The sequence below is a fragment of the Triturus cristatus genome, chromosome 2_2 (assembly GCF_964204655.1).
Source record: "Triturus cristatus chromosome 2_2, aTriCri1.1, whole genome shotgun sequence".
In the NCBI taxonomy this organism is placed as follows: domain Eukaryota; kingdom Metazoa; phylum Chordata; class Amphibia; order Caudata; family Salamandridae; genus Triturus; species Triturus cristatus.
The window spans coordinates 292371775-292389364 of NC_140582.1; the positions used below are offsets into that span (position 1 = coordinate 292371775).

At 42.2% G+C, this 17590-nt stretch overlaps 1 protein-coding gene across 1 annotated transcript in view; it reads right to left on the reverse strand.

The window, feature by feature from the left end:
* TEK (TEK receptor tyrosine kinase) overlaps window positions 1-17590 on the reverse strand; it is a 542264-nt gene that overhangs the window by 410404 nt on the left and 114270 nt on the right. The window contains exon 2 of the mRNA XM_085641331.1: window positions 7146-7451. Coding sequence (XP_085497457.1) covers window positions 7146-7451 — 306 coding nt within the window. The remainder of the gene's footprint in view (window positions 1-7145; window positions 7452-17590) is intronic.

A 17590-nucleotide genomic window follows, 5' to 3' on the forward strand; every position in this document is an offset into this window, starting at 1 on the left:
GTAAAGAACAAAATTTACAGTCTGTCTGATAAATTGAGGACCAGCATTAAGGAAGACGTTTCCAAAAAGCTTGAGTTGGGAGTGATTGAGCACTCCAGAAGTTCCTGGTCCAGACCATTGGTGCTGGTACCCAAAGCTGCCCCACCGGGTGCCGCCCCAGAACTCAGGTTCTGCATGGACTACAGGGGGCTCAGCCCAGTCACCAAGACTGATAGACACCCCATCCCCTGAGCTGAGGAGCTCATAGACAGTTTGGGAGCTGCCAAGTGTTTGAGCACTTTTGACATCACTTCAGGACACTGGCAGATTGCCTTAACTGAGGGGCAAAAGATAAGTCATCATTCTCCACCCCGAAAGGCCATTTCATTTCAAATTTAGTATAATGCCCTTTGAATTAAAGAACGTCCCTGCCACCTTGCAGAGGTTGGTGAACCAGGTCCTCGCGGGGATGGAAGCTTTCAGTGCTGCTTACTTATATGACATAGTTGTCTACAGTAGCAGCTGGGAGGACCACCCATTTCACCTCCAGGAGGTACTTCAGGCTCTGCAACAGGCTGACCTGACTATCAAGGCCAGCAAGTGCCAGATGGAGGAGCGTTCCGTGGTGTACTTGGGACACCTCATGTGCGGACGCAAGGTGCAGTCCCTCCAGATCAAAATAGTGACTATCTTGATCTGGGACCCCCCTTCCCCACAAATCCCAGACAGATGTGGGGGCCTTCCTGGCCTACACAAGATATTACAGGCGGTTTGCTAAGGGGTATAGCACCATTGTTGCCCCATTAACTGAGCTGAATTTCAAGAAACAGCCCAGAAAGGTGATCTGGACAGGGGCCTGCCAGAAAGCTTTTGACACCCTCAAGGATGCCATGTGTACAGCACCTATACTCAAGGCCCCTGACTACTCCAAGGAATATATATTTCAAACTGATGCCTCAGATCATGACATAGGGGCTGAGTTATCACAGTTAAATGAGGAGGGCCTAGACCGACCTACAGCCTTCATTAGTAGGAGATTACTTCCCAGTGAATTGAGGTGGAGTACTAATGAAAGGGAAGCCTGTGCTGTGGTCTGGGCACTTAGAAGCTGCGACCATACCTGTTTGGGACTCACTTCTGCATTCAGACAGACCACAGGCCCTTCAGATGGCTCATGCAGATGAGGGGTGAGAATCCCAAACTGTTGAGGTGGTTCATCTCCCTACAGGGAAAGGACTTTACAGTGGAAAGCCGTCCTGGGTAAGACCATTTCAGTGCTGATGGTCTATCCAGTTTCTTCTGCTTTGTGATAAGAATTTCCAGAAGGTTGGGTAGTTCTCCTTACTTTCAGTTGGGGGGACACATGTTAGACCAGTCGGCCATAGGGTGGTCTTCTCCCAAAATGCCTTCACCATTTCTATTTTTCTAAATTCATTTTTTGATGACCATAGGACTTTGTGTACTCTACCAGTGCGAGCCAGTACTAAAATGCTTGTGCTCATTCCTTAAAGCATGGTAAAATTGGCTTACACCTGATTGGCATATTTAATTTACTTATAAGTCCCTAGTAAAGTGGTATACAATGCACCCAGGGCTGGTGAATTAAATGCTACTGGTTGGCCTGCAGCACTTTTTGTGCAACCCACCTAGGTAGCCCCATTAAAATTTTAAAATTCAAAACTCTGGTTCTACTTATTGGATTTTTGTCATATTGGTGTCAAATAATGTATTAAAATGTACTCTATTTTTCAAAATTGGTGTGGGATTTTTTGTGTGTTGTGTTTTCACTTTATTACAAGTTAAGCCTGACTACTTTTGTACCAAGCTACCAGAGGGTTAAGCACAGGTTAATTTAGTGACTTTTTGTGGTTCACCCTGTCAAGGATTGTGAGTGTTGCTTAAGTAGTGTTTCACCCCCTCAACAAGCAACCCAGTTTCTCCCAATATCTGATTGTTGAGAAAAGTGTGTTTATTAATTTCTGTATATTGAAAATAAGTGCCTGAATTTGACCATTATCCCCCTATTATGCCCAACATCTGCATGAAGCTGCTGGGATTGCTAATACTGTCAAAGGATAGAGTAATTTGACACCCAGCTTTATTTGAAGGTGATGACTTTGGATGCTGTTGTAAAGGTGAAACATGATCTAGATAATCTAGATGGCATGGTTCAAATTGCAATTAAACCTAGCATAGAATGACTCTGTGCTGTTATGCACAGGGCAGTGCCCAGTTAATATCTAAAAATGGGTCAAATGACAAACACCTTTGGAATCACACCAATATTAAGGCCAAATGGAAAAACAAAACACTACGATTCAGTCTAGACTCTAAATTTAACCAATAGGACCAGGTCTTACATCACCTTAACTAAGGCAATCCCTTTCTAACTGCTATACCCAAAAACAGTAGTGGCTAGTGCGGCAAAAAGGACGACGGACAACAAAGACAACAGAAAAAAGGGGAAAATGAAACTTACCTGCCGGCCACATCTCATCTTCTCTGAGTCTTCGCTGCAGCACAGGCTCCCAGACTCCCCTGCGCCAATCCTGATGCTGCTCTCATGCTTGAAAGCAGCATCAGGATGGGCCTGAGCGCTCTGAATTTGCGCTCCCAGAGAGACTGGGAACCTGTGCTTGCTGTCTGCAACCCGTGCAAAAACAACAGTTGATGGACAGAATGCAGAACGATGTCATACATTCACCCCAGTACAGAGATCTGGGCCTAAATCCATCGATTTTTTGCTCACCATGCCATTCCAGTTTGAACCCAGCCATCTGCAACCCGGCTACCCAGCTTGGGTTGGAGACAGCTCAGTGCACATGTCGGTTTGGCCGTCCTGAGAACAGCAAATGAAAAATAAAATGATGCTCGAACATCATTTTATTTTTCATTTGCTGGCACTGAGCCAGGTAGTGAGGCCTCGCTCCTCCGCCATTGCGGAGGAGCCGCCGCTGATTCCAACCCATTATTTTTCATCCACTATGCCACTTTAAACAAAGGTGCAGCTAATGCAAAACAGTACTGACCCTGTTCATCAAGCGAACAGTTCATTCCAAACCTTGGTCATCTTAACCCTTTACCCTGTGGCCCATCACTTTTTAAATTGGGAAATTTGACTAAGCTACACCCCTGACTAGATGGAACCAGATGCTAGAGCTGCTCTGTTTCTGCTTTTCCTGGAGACTAGTTTTTTAACTTATAGAGAAGTGCTTGTGCTATTTGAGGCACCACGTGCAATATTTGACCCTGACTCTGCTAAAACTTCAGAAATGCATAGGAAACCAGACATAGATCCAAAGGGTCTGAGGACACATTTACTATTATTTCACGCAAAGCTGCACAGTTAGGGAAGTTGCTGCGTTGCATGAAAGAGAGAGAAAAGAAATTCTCCATATTTACAAAGATATGGAGCATTTTGTGCTGCCTAGTGCCAACGCAGGCACCCTTGCACCAGAGTGCAAGGGTGCATGCCTTACGGGCAGGATTGGTTTTGTGCATGAAGGGACACCTTCCGACACAAAAACAATTGTTAGAAGCATATTCCTCTTTCTGTGTGTGCTGCAGAATTCTGCACAATGTGAAGCAGAAGAAACTAGGAGAAATAAGGATATTTCTCCTAGTTATGCCTCTGTCGGGTAGTTGTACCATTGTGGGTGAACCCAAGTTTACAAGTCTTTGTAAATCTGTGTCTGTGTCAAAATACATGTGTGGAGGCATGGGTACGCCCATGCTCCAACTATGTAACGCCTATCTGATGCAAAGTAACACAAGGCAGTGCTATGCGCTGTGAGAATTTGTATTTACTAAACCTTGCAAAGCCACGTGGAGTTGCTAAAGAAATGACAAAAAATGATTTTACAATGGGGCAGCTACAAAAGTGACCCAATCCGGATGCAAAATCATAGTAAAACTGGACTTTGATTTTTAGCATGTGCCATCCTTTGAAACTACACTTTTTTATTTTACCACTCCGAATGCCAGACTGGCTGATGTCTCTTAAAACATCCATGTTTGGTTATGTGATCCGGCACGTGAAACAAAACAGTACAGCTTAAATGGTCATCCATGAAACATGGGAGCGTGCCAAGATCTGTCTGCCATTGTAGACAGATCATATCAACTTTCCTTTTCTGCCTTTCCTTCCAAACATCACATGGGCCCATATGTACGAAATCCCAAAATTGCGATTCACAGATAGAGAATCCATAGAAATTGCTATTTGGGATTCACAAATTAGACTGTATGTAACCTGCAATTTCTTAATTGCAATTCCTACGGATTCACATTCAGTATTAGGAAATTGCTAATTAGGAAATCGTAAAATGGCAATTTCCTAATAGGAAATCGAAATATTTTGGAAACAGAGCATCCTAGAAGCTCCTGTTTGCTTTACAGATACCACTAGCCCTGATCCAATCTTGTAATGGATCAAAGTCATGCCCAGTGACGTCAAAGGCCCCGTGCTGCAGCTGGGTCCACTGACATTCATTACGTCCCGGGTATTGGTGATCAGTCCTGTCTGGGACCATTGAAAATCATTACTGTCTGGTCCAGGGCTGGCCTTAGCATTGATGGTACTTGGTGTAACAAATCTTTATTGGTGCCCCCGAAACGACCTCCTTCTCCATGAATTCCATCACTGACACCTTCCAATGGTGCCCCTCATCTTTCCATAGCCCCCCTTACATGTTTTTTAAATTGTTTTCAAGCGTTACTCAACCCAGTGCAGGGTATCACAGCGTTTTTCATGACACACACATATTATTCAAAGGGAATGAATGCAACATCTATGGGAACTCTCTGCCACCTATCCTCATTCTCTTTACATTAACAATTGCAAAGAGGGTAGTATGGGAAAGCACTTTATTCATAATGTATATCCAGCAAAAGAGGATAAGTATGGGTGTACACAAATTAAACTGCAGTGGATGTCAACGCCCCATGTAGGCACTCACACCAGCAATCTCACCCAGATCAAGTATACAGCCATGCACACAAGCCTGTTCTCATGCACTGGTACAGTCCTTCACACACCTAAGCATGTGGTAAATAAATCGCCATCAGTCATAAGCATATACAGCGCAGAAGCCTTAATGAGCAGTGCAGATTGCAGTAGGATGGCAAAACTAATCAGAAGAGTCGTTTTCTAAGCTCTGTATTGACAAACTGACATACAGTGGACTCACAGATATAGTCTGTACAAGCAGATATACAGATGCATGTCTCGGAAACATACACAGAAATTGATTTACATAAACACAGAGACAGACACAAACTCACAAAAAAGAAGGTATACATGAACATGCAGGCACACTTTAACACCCTCAACCACACAACTACAAACCTAATACTTAGCCAACTATAAATCTTCTGCACACTTACAACGATAAAGCTGTACATGCATACAAAAGATTTCCCTTCTTCTACTTACACATGTATGACAACATGGATAAACATATGTTCCAAGAGCTACAGCTAGACCTTATAATGAACCCTCTGCCAATAGGTGTCCGCAACTGGCACTATTTCCTGCCTCTAAACCATAATTAGCTCCATGTAGTGGTTGGGAAGACAGGGGTTCTTGCCCCTCCCCGACTCTCCCCTCTAAGCACTACAAAGACACAAAGGCACTGCATGGGCAGACTGCTGCCCTCTACAGATACGTGGAGGTTTCCCGATGGGCTGGAGCAGATCCAATAGCAAAGGTGCTAATGGCAGCTACACCTCAATTCCCTCAAAGCCCATCTTTGCACAAGTTTAATATTCCAGCAAACCGATACACTGAGCAACTCAGGATACATGTTCTTGGTGTTGAACGCTAAGTAAATTACAGCCCCCAAGAAGTACCACTATGCATGTAGTGTTCTCCTATATGTGAATGGGCTGTGCTTTGAGATGGTGCTATGCTGAATACTTTTTGGCTCTGAGATCGCCATGCTTGGTGTGGCACGCTATAAATACACTCAGGCATTTGAGGTGTACCTGTAATGCTTCCTGGGAATATCCATGGGAAAAACAATTGTTAGAGCATGTGGTCGGTGCTGCTCGTGATCTACCAATGCGTGCTGTGCCTTAGCCACTGTTGGCTTTATTCCCTACTTATGTGGATTAGTACCTGCGTTGTGCTATCTGCTCTGATAGTATAGGTGCTGGCACTGATGTCTCACCGCCTGAGGCTCATCGACAGCCTGAGTGTCGGGGATGAAGCTGGTGGCTGCCCACTATGATACCTGGGACCGCTTAACTTGACAAGAGGTTTGCACCACACACCAAAGGGTCAGCAATTCAGATTTTCCCTCCTTAGCTGCATCTCTGCCAAAATCCTCATTCCCCCTTGCCAGCATGTATGAAGTCGCCATTGGGAATGATCCTGGTGCCTTTTGGGTGCCTTTGTAAAGTTTGCACTTAGTTACCCTCAGATACGATTCGATGGTAATAGCATTTCCTAAATGGCCATTTTGCGACTTGTCAATTAGGAAATGTTATGTACATGTGGGTATCGAATCACAAATAGGAAATCCCTGTTAGAGATTTCCTAATTTGTGAATTGCAAAATGCGATTTCTACTGGGTAGGAATCGCATTTTGCGACGCCACATATGCCTTTCTTACATACCGAAGGCAATTTTGCATTTCTCAACAGCTTGAAATAGCGATTGGGTGTGTTAAGAAATGCAGTTTTTTCCGGCTATATGGGCTATGATCTTTTACAATCGCCTTCTGTTGAACTTGTCCCTTCAGTTATCAAAAGCCATCGATCTCTCCAGTTCTTAAGTTCTACAAAAGCAAATATATACCTGTGGATTTTGCTGCAATCTAAATCTATCTAGTGTTATAGATGAGTTTTTAGTGTACTTCAAAATCACTAGGAAAAGCTTTAAGAGCAGAGTGACATGTTTTCAAGCAATGGAGGAGATGGTGTATGTATTTAAAAATAGGCTTCCTTATATTAAAAACAAAAGACAAGTTACTACATTGAAATCAACTATCCGCTTGCGTGCAGTAAAAATGAGACTTTTAATTTCCTGAAACTGTGAATGTCACACGGCTAAAAGGGCAATTATTGATTAAAAGGCTTGTCAAAGGCTAACCTGACCCTCTGCCTTTCTGGATACTGGTGTTTGGATAAGATACATGCAAGTACAAAGTAACTGTTTATGGTACCTTGCTCTGCCATCTTCATGGTATGGATTCTCGTCACTTCCTGCTTGATCTTTCCTTCACAATAGTAGTTCCCAATGGACTCACTCGCTTTCTCTCTTGTCCAGAGCACCTGTTTGGCTGATGGCCACCTCTTGTCTTGCACAGCTTGAAAAGAGTATTTGTTCTTCTGGGGGTCTACATCTCGTCCAATGTTTATAGAGTCATAGCGGCTCCAACTGGGGCCAATGCAGATGAGAGATGTCTCTGAGTTGGACACCAAAGGAAGGACGTTGATGAGCATCAGATCCACTGCAGCGTCCACGTCACCTAAAAAAGAAGCAAAGGAGTGAGCCTCAGAGCAACATATGCATCAAACTTTGTAGACGCCAAGAGCCATTGCCACATGAGGATTGACCAAGTGTCATTGGCAGATCATTTTCTACATTATTCTGCAGTATGTAAGTCATACATTTGAGTTGATACTCCAGGTACTGTAAGAGCATCTTCCAATATCAGTGTGGGGACCAATACCCCTAGAAGCACCATTACAAGAGAAGCTTGCCTGTGGCCTCCCCTGAATTGGAAAAGGCAGTTGAACAGACTTTTGAAAAACAAATAAAATATGAGGAACTGCAATTGAACCAGCTGGGTATTTACCGGAAATTCATTGTACTTTATGTTATGTTTGATGTAGATTCTGCCATAAGGATGGCCCAGCACCGTCATCAGGTGCTGTATATTCTGACCCTGATTTTCATGATTCTGACAAATCAGTCTAACTGGATTTATGAGATTGAGTGCTCTTAGTATATTTGTACTTCTGTTGCTGTTTTCAGTATGTGTGTTTTACTAATTAATAGATACACGGATTATGCACTTCAAAGGGTGTGGTCAGAGCTGTTACTAAAAGTGTTTCCATTGCTATTACGATTAATTTACTTATCAATCGACCACCATGGGGCAGATTTACAACAAACTAACGCAGCACGGTGCAGCAAGTAATTTTGCTGCGCCGTGCTGCGTTAGTTTGGAAAGCACAGAGATGCGACATATTTACAAGAATATGTCGTATCTCTGTGCTTCCCCTGCGCTGGTGCACAAACTGCAGCCATGCGCCGGCGCAGGCACCCTTGCACCATGGTGCATGGATGCATGCGTCGTGGGGAGATTGTTTTTGTGCAGGAAGGTACAGCTTCCTGCACAAAAACAATCACAAGAGGCTTTTTCCTCTTTCAATGCATGCTGTAGAATGCAGCACGCATTGAAAGAGGAAAAAAACGTGGCGAAATGAAAACATTTCTCCTCCTTCTGCCTCGCTACGCCACCTCTAGGGTGGCGTAGCATTCACACGCATCTCCAGATTTACGATTTCTCGTAAATCTGGAGATGTGTCTAGTTCCATGGGTGTTGCGTGGGAACACCCACAGCAACATCCATGGAACGCCCCTTCAACGCACAGTGCTGCGTGTGAAGGGGCCATATTTACGAGGAGAGGAAAAGTCACGCAGGGTGGCTTTTCCTCTCCTTGTAACTATGGAGAAGCCACCTGCGCCACCAGTACATCACAAAAAGTGACGTAGTGGTGGCACAAGGGGCTTGTAAATCTGCCCCCATGTTGTTATGTGAGTGCATTAACTGGAGTTAGTGTTGTTGGTGGATACACTCTGTAATGCAATTGTGTTTTCACATATTTCAATGTACAACTCTGAATGGTCCTGTTATGCTATTAATATTTCTGAAACAAATAATACATTATGTAGGATGTATAACAGTATGTAGAGTTTGATATTATTGCTCTAAAATAATATTGCATCCGCTCGCCTACCACTACATAGCACATTAAGTATATAATTACTAGTCTTAACTCTACTTATACTAATTGCTTAAGTCAATATAGTTAATTTGATATTATCGTCATGCAACAGAACACACGCAACATACTGCTGATACTTAGTGATACAAAGTGGAAAGTACTCCAATGAAGTTTAGGAATTGTTATCTTGTTTTTAGGTCTCGCGTACAGACAATTTAACTGTCTAGCGAGCTCTTATGTCATCACATAACACACACCATACATCACACATCACACACTATGAAACAGCACACAACACAAAACATACACAAACCTACAGCTACTGTAGGCCCTATCTGTCATTGGCTACTGTGGTTCAACTGGTTTTAGGCATTGGCTGACAGGGGTATGCCTCAGCAATGGAGTCAGCCAAAGGCATTTATTTCCCTGATGTGGAGATGCTGAACAAGTTGTCCGCAAGTTATCCACACACACATCGTTATTTTTACTTCTGCTCTTTATTGTTTTGTTTGGAGGGCCCCCTCGTCCCAGTGTTGCTGTATTTATTGTTTTGTTTGGAGGGCCCCCTCGTCCCAGTGTGTGCTTAAACCTCTCCTCCCAGGTCCTCTCTTTTATTTCGTGTTGTATTCACCGTCCACCTCAGTCCCGCTCTGTGCTTATTTTGTTTTTCATTTTTTTTAAACTGGGAGATCCCATGTGCTCTTTGTGTGCTTAAACCCCTTCCACCATCCTTCAACCCCCCTGTCCACTTGTACAATTCTTCTGTTGCTCCCTGCCCGACAAGACAATGTATTTTTTTTTCAAGGGTCCAGCAGCTCCAAAGGGCTAATGGGACGCTTGCTTACTTTTTAGTGCTCCGTGCACATTATATCAATCGGCCATGATGGCACGGTCAAATTAAAAAAAAGCAAAAGAATACACGTTTCTCGATATACGAGTGCACATGCGTCATGAGTCATATGTGAGTATGTGTTGTGAACTATCTGTACACACGGAGTCCATCGTGGTATGGCATTTCAAAATTTCTGAAGTGTGTGCACAAACGTTGACATGCATCACAACACATCTGCAGTCATAAACTGTGGCTATGGTGGCAAGCTTACTGTTTTTTTCTTTACCTTTCTAACAAGGCCAACAGCCATGTTGGAATGGTAAACTAAAAATTAAAAAGAAACATTGGCAGCGACATTTGGATAGGACTCACCATCTAAAAGCAGGCCATATTGGCTTTGTGAATGCTTGTTAATTCTGTCCCTTTCTGAGTTCTAAGTATAAGGAATACAAGAGCTTCCCAAATTAATGCATCTACTCCGAAAATCTTTGAACAAATGTAGGGTATGGGATTAAAACTTTCTGGGACTGAATCATCATTTTATTCTTTGGTACCCGAATAATTAGGGACTAAGGGGTTGGCTAACAGTATCTCTTTCTGCTTGCAACACTATGACTCCACAAGATGGTGGCAGGAAGTGTTTTGCAAAAAAAGGTTTTAACATTTCTCACTTTCACATTGCGTTTTGCTTTGTAATACCTAGAGTTCATTGCTATAAAAACAGCTAAGGTTATTACAGTGTGACTTTTCCAAATTAACATATTTTGAAGCCTGTGCCTGACCCAGGAATGTCTTGCCATCTTAAGTGTAATGAATATGAAAGTGTTCAGAACGTCCAGTGTTCTTTGCCATGTTTTTAAAAATGAAAAACATTTTGAAACATGACAAGTATCCAAATCTCTGACCCACAGATCTCTTCTCCAGCCCATGGATTGGCCCCGCTCTTCCTTGAGAAATGTCTCCTGTCCCTGCCCTTTGTAAATAGTGGCTTTTCATTGGTCAATAGGCTTAGTAGTCCCTCCTCAGTACCACATTTCTCTTCTGTTAACCTCCCATGAGGACACCCCTTGTTACATGTGTTATTACTTGGTAGACTTTAATTACAGCCTCCAAGCACTATTTTCTTAAATAGCTTTGTCCAGGACACGCTCTCCCTCAATGCTTTTTTCCCCAATTTATTTAGCGAGGCATGCCTCGGCAGGAATAATGGTGGCCGAGCTTTTATTTTGTTATTTGCTGGTCGAATGCTGCTGCATGCCTTTATTTTTATTTTTATGTTTATTTTTAATTGGCGTCACCCGGGCTTTAGCTTCATACATCTTAAGCTAAAGCATGGGTGTTGCGATTGCTTTAAAAGTAAACAAAAAGCAAAAAATTGTTATTTTTTAAGCAATCGCAGCACCAGCGCTTTAGCTTAAGATGTTCAAAGCTAAAGCGCGGCTGCCGCGATTGTAACAAAAACAAATAAATAGAAAAAAAAGCGTGGCCTCCATTTTTTCTGTTTATTTACTTTTGTTACAATCGCAGCACCCGTAAGTTAGCTTTAAACATCTTAAGCTAAAGCGTGGGTGCCGCGATTGCTTCAAACGTAAAGAGATAGAAAAAAAGTTTTTTTCTATTTCTTTACTTTTGAAGCTATCGCGGCACCCGCGCTTTAGCTAACGATGTTGAAAGCTAAAGCGCTGGTGCCACAAAGGTCTCGCATTTGCGAGAGTTTGAGCTATTTGCATTGTAAATGGCAATGCCTTTTATTTATGTGTTTACAAAACCTGCAAGCAGTGTTTATGCACCACTTGTAGTTTTTTTAAACACATAAATATAATGCATTATCGATTTTTAGACATATGTAGGAATACCCTACTTACAGAGGGTTACAGTTTTTGTGTGATTGGGTATTTTTGTATAATTAGCACATTCACTTTATCAATTACTCGTAGATTAGGTTCATTGGTCCTGATGAACTGCCCTGATCAATAGCGATGACTCTGGAAAGAAACATGTCGACCTGTATGCACACTCCCTTATGAGCGGCTGTTTTTGATCATTGCACTCATACTCAGCCACTCACTATTTTTATTCATAACAAGATGACTTTCACATTAAAACCCCCTTAGGTACCTCTTAATTATTTGTAATCACTTTACACCAAGCTACACATAGAGCACCTCCACTTACCCTTTACATCGGCTTCTTATTTTAAAAAGGCCTCCGGCAAAGAGCCCCGTCGAGGGCCCGTTGAGCATTGCAGCGCCGGTCACACTAGGTGCTGCCTGATGATGAAGCATGACACCCATCTGTGTGTGTGAGGGCTCTAGTTTTTGAGCAATCAGATCCCTCAGATCTGCTTGCTCAGTTCTCTGCCGATCAACATGTGTTCTTTCTTCTCACCCCAAAAGGAATTGCATACGCCTTGTGTTTACGTACACCTGGGCCAAACCCATGTAGATGTTTTAAGGGCGAGGATGTGGCCTAAGGGCTAGAGTGGGCAACCTCGAAGCTGGGAACCAACACCCTGTGATTCTGGGCAAATCACTTAATCTTCCCGTGCCTAACAAAATGAATGCATCCGTCTGTAACGCAGCTAGTGCTTATGTAAAGCACTCTGATACCTTCGGATCTAGTTTGTGCAATATAAAACTCCGGAAGCAAATATATATATGTTTCTATAAGGGTAGTCAGGAACATACAATGGCTAGTTATTGGTGTGAAACCCTGCTTCATTCTCTGGGAAGATTGTATTTTAACAGTCCCTTCCACATTTACCTGTGACAACTTAGTAGAGCCTTCCCCACCCATATCAAGGAGGATAGCTGACCTCTGGAATTTTGATATGTTTACAGGTCTTTCGTGTAAAAGAGGTCTGAAATGCTGAGCTAAAGTAAGATTGGGATTAAGTGAAGAAGGAGTGATATGAGATTGAGATAAAGGTGAGATTGAGGTTAGGCTGAGGTGAAGTAGAGGTGAGAACGGAGTGAAGCTGAAGTAAGACTGAGGTTGAAGTGAGGCTGAAATGAGTAGGAGTGAATGTGAATTTAGGTTGATAGGAATAGAAGGTGGGGGGTTGTAAGCTGTGGTTCTATTTAAGGAGCAAATCTGCTAGCCCAGCTATAATTATCAGCCATTGCAGAGTGTGCATCAGGGATAGATTTGCAGTACTGACTACCAGGTGCTGTCATTTTGGCCGAATGCATTTTGTGTTCAAATACAGCATGCATTGATTTTCATCAGGCAGAGCAGTGCTAGCATAGTACACCATGGAGCAAGGCACCCTGATACTGTGCGATGAGAACCTTTTATTAAAAGATAACCTTTGTTCTTGCCTTGGATAAGACAAAAAAGATAAATAGACCCCAAAAAACTAAATTTAGTTTGATGTTCACTAGCAGTTGTCCTGATTCGTTTAGGGAATTCAGGACTACGTGGCTGATTTAATTCATGGCGGGAGACTCACCATTCAGCCATGGGGACAGAGTAAAAATACTTTGTCCCCATGGTGGAGAGGCTGTCCACCTAATTTATATATGACTGCCAAGTGGGCGCTCATTTATAAAAGCATTGCCAGCAACAGCCGTCACGTTCCTGGAAATGCATATTACTCAGTGCTATGGGGCTGCCCTGTAGCACTGAGTAATAGAAAAAATATAATGCTCCCCTAAGCAAGGGAGTTTTAGCCTATGGTGGGGGGAGCCTTATAAGGATTTTACTATTTGTTACCGCCATGTTTTACCTGGCAGTAAGAAACAGTAAATAATGACTACATTTCTCCGACAGTCTGTACTCCACAGTGCAGTCGGACACATTGGGCCATGTCGGAGACAGAGTAGTCTCCTCCGTGGCCAAACTGAAGGTCCGCCCGCATTTAAATCAGACACGCAGACCTTCATATTGGTGGTATATATATACTGCCCATATATGAATCAGGCCTTAAGACAGAAGGACTCCATGACTAAGACTATTCATAGAAAAATCTTTGGGTATCCAGGCCATGGAGAACTCATCGCAATAAAGCCACTAAGCAAAAATGTGACTAACTTTGGCAAAGCCAATAAGTCTGAGGTTTTTGGTAATTGCTGGATGACTTTGTGTGTGTGTGTTGCCCTCATCTGTCCTAGAAAGAAATCTTATAATGAAGCAACACCTTGGTCTACAAAGGTATGCTACCTCATGGTAGGGCCCTTTACTCTTACTGTTACTCTTAAAGTAGAGTGTTATGAAAAGGAGTCAGAAGCTTTCATTGCAAGCAGTGAATTTAAAAGGCATGTACAGCAAAATATTGCATAATAGATGCTTTTGACAAAGGGCCAGTATTTTCCTTGTGCCTTTGAGACTTCCTAAACAAAAAAGCCCATAATCTGCAATTAAACTGTCATCATGTCAGCAAAATAAATCCATCTAAACACACAAACTGATAATTAAAACCTACATACCATGTCACATACGCAGGGCAACAAAATGACTGCTTGATCCCTCATCACAATACCTGATTGAAACACAAATTGGGACAATGTAGCCATCCATGAAATGCCTTAGCCTAAACGAAAAGCCCACCCAAACAGTAGCAAACCATGACAAACACATGGAAGTTAACAGCTGAAACCGACACAAAGGCTTTTTTTATTGAACTGTTTTGAAAGAATTGATGGCATGAGATCATCCAGACCGCTTCAGATTTCTCTAGCCAAACCCAAAACGATAACTCGAGTGCATCTTGAATGGGAACATGATTACTCCTTAGTACTAAAGAACTGCATGAACATTAACAGATGACTGCCAACCATTGGCAAACATATGAAAATGCCAGGCCCAGCATGTTTCAGAAGTGCTACCACTCTTGACTTATGGTGCTGCCAATCAATTCTTCTGACAATCGCTGCATCGGCTGTTAAAACAGCAAGCTCCACAAAATATGATAATGGTAGCTGAATCACTTGAAAAGGCTACTATAATAATATGCTTAAGCAAGAAAAGATTGTTATCACCGTATTCCACACACCAGGAAACATCATTTAATGGAGTGAGATTGCTGCCTAAATATTTGCTTTTTCTTTTTGTAGTCGGATCATCATTTTTTAATGCAGATCCAATTTCCATGTAGGAGGTATTGGTCGTGAGACTCATGAATGCTTTTGACACAGCACAATTAGATCATGAGAATCACAAATGGTGCACAAAAAGGACCTGACCTTAGTGAGCTGTGCATATCCATGAATGCCAATTGGGGAATGCCCTGGCTGCTGAAGAGCAAAGATAGCTGACAAGGCGGTCATTGCTTCTTATCGCTGCCCAACTTTTGTCTTTCCTGTTGCTAACAAGTATTGTGCTGACTCATTCTGCTTTGTTTTACCTGGACTGTACTGAACTGAATATTTTTCAATCAGCCTTTTCATTATTCAGCACGTCCCCTGTTAGGCGACGGTCCAAGAGAGCTGACGGGGCACAATAATTCCAACATATGGTATTTATATGGTCATCGCATGTATATTTCCTATGGTTTCATGGTGCTTCCAAAATGTAAACATCTTAAGATACCAGGCAATCTATTCCAGAAAAGACAGATATTAAGCAATATTTACTGAATGTTGAATGATTGTTCTAGATCTGGAGATGGTTGGGGAGGAAATTCCAATCCTGGAAGATTGGACAGCGAAACTCAGCCTCTTTTCTGGTCCCTTTGGACAGGGTGGACTTGAAGCAAGAAAGTACTTGCTGGCCGGATGTGCCAAGTAAGAGCAAAGGATAAAACATGTTCATCAGGAAGTCCTGGTCTATTGTAGCCTTAGAACGTGCCGTAGCGGTCTCTACCGGCCATTAACGGCCCAGGTTTTTAATGGCCGAACATTCAGCCCCTAGTCAATGCTCTAGCTAATAAAAAGTGACTTCTGGCATAACAGACAAAATATGCAATACTAACTACAGTTAAAATTTCATTTGAAAAAACACTTTCTAATAGAAAGTTCATATAAATCTTCAATTAAGAACTGTCCAAAACCCACTATTAATAAAACTAACATTCAGTTCGCAAAATTCATATTTTTTCCAAACTGATATATTGAAATAGCAATCAACATTAATAAGTTAAAACTTAGGTGTTGTAAGTGAGCAAATTCCAAAATACAGAGACTTATGTGTGGAGTGTAAAGTGTGTTTCTATCTGAAAGAGCTCATCACACTGAGGGCAGCAATTAGATTGAGAGCTGGACAACCAGGCCCGTGAGGCTGGCATATGCACCGCGACCCCTCTCCTTTGGCAGGTAGCCGTACCTTGACACAGGAAAATATTTTCTAAAAATGGGTTTGAGCACAAAGTAAAATATGTACAGGATAGATGGAACACACACAAACACACACATATTGTCATCTTTGAAAATAACATCTTGCAATACAAATGCCCCGTAGGTATAACTATATAGACATCAATGCAACTTTTCCTTGCACCTCGCATGAAGAAGCCAGGACACACATTCAATGTTGACATGAAAAGCTTACAATTGCTATGGTATTTGTAGCTTAGGTCAATGTGCTAATGAATGATTTTAAAAAGTAATGGACATTAGACAATACAGGGTGGTGTTTGTGGCCCAGTTGCTACAAACAGTAGCTAAACAACCATTTGGTGCCAGTGAAAACAGCGGATATAAAATAATGTAAACAAAGCAAAATGGTTTATGTAAGAAATCTCCTTGGCAGAGTGACAGGGAGATGATCCAAATACTGTACTCTTATAGGCGCTGCAGCTAACCAGCCAAAAACGGCCTCCTTCAAGTATCTTGGTTTTTGCAGGTTTAAGACAGGAAGGCGCTGTGGCTGCAGCTATCAAGAGGAGTTCAAAATGCAAAGCAAGAATAAACAATCTAAGGTGCAAACCAAGTTCATAAAAATTAAATACAGTAGCTTGGACCATTTCCAGATAAAGTCAGTGAGGCCAACTGCTATGATACCCCTTTATGAGAACCAATGGGGAAAGGAGTAACATCTGTGAGACCTTAGCAAAAGTAAGATACGCTGTTTTACAGGGCTTGTGAGTTTGACTATGTGAGCAAAGTTACATTCAGACTGGGAAGGGTATGCCCCACTGGCGTTGGGTCAATTGGTTCCAGAGATAGCAATGGCATGTCCATTTTGGGTTCACACTTTGACAATCCTATTTGGAAGTCTCTTAACAAAGATATTTCCCAATGAGGTTAATTAACATAATTATGTACTATAGAGGAACTGTTGCAGTCAGGTGAAATAGATTACTGCCTTCCCTCACAGCTATGAGATGTGAATGGTTGTTTTTAGCCAATGTTTGAGGTTAGCAATGCCTTCTGGCTTAAAAAAACATAGTGGGAATCATGCAAGTTACACCATCCTGAACTCTCCTCGATGTCGGGACGTCTAGTTTTCAGTAATGTCTGTGTTTGGTAGGTTTTCCTGGATGGCTAGTGAGACAGGGTCCAAAATACCGAGTTGCTACATCCCCAAACCCGGTTATGTTTCTCTCAGATTTTGTCTCCCTTTCAAAAATGTATAGGTTTTCAGGCTCACCAATGGGTTTCCCACCTTTTTTTACCACAAACTGGAAGTAGATTTAAACCCCCAAAAATAGGGAAATATTATTTTGTCTTAGAAAACTGAAAAACTTTGGTTAAAAAAAACAACAGTTTTTTATACAACTCTGCTTGATTCTGAAAGCTGAGAAGATACTGATCCTAGCAAAGCAACCTTTTCTAATAGCATTTTAGAAAAAACATATGCTTTCTTGCAAAGCACTACCCCCGAAAAAAAAATTCTGTAAATGTTTACTATCTTCTCTGTGCCTCTAGGGAAGTCCACAAACCC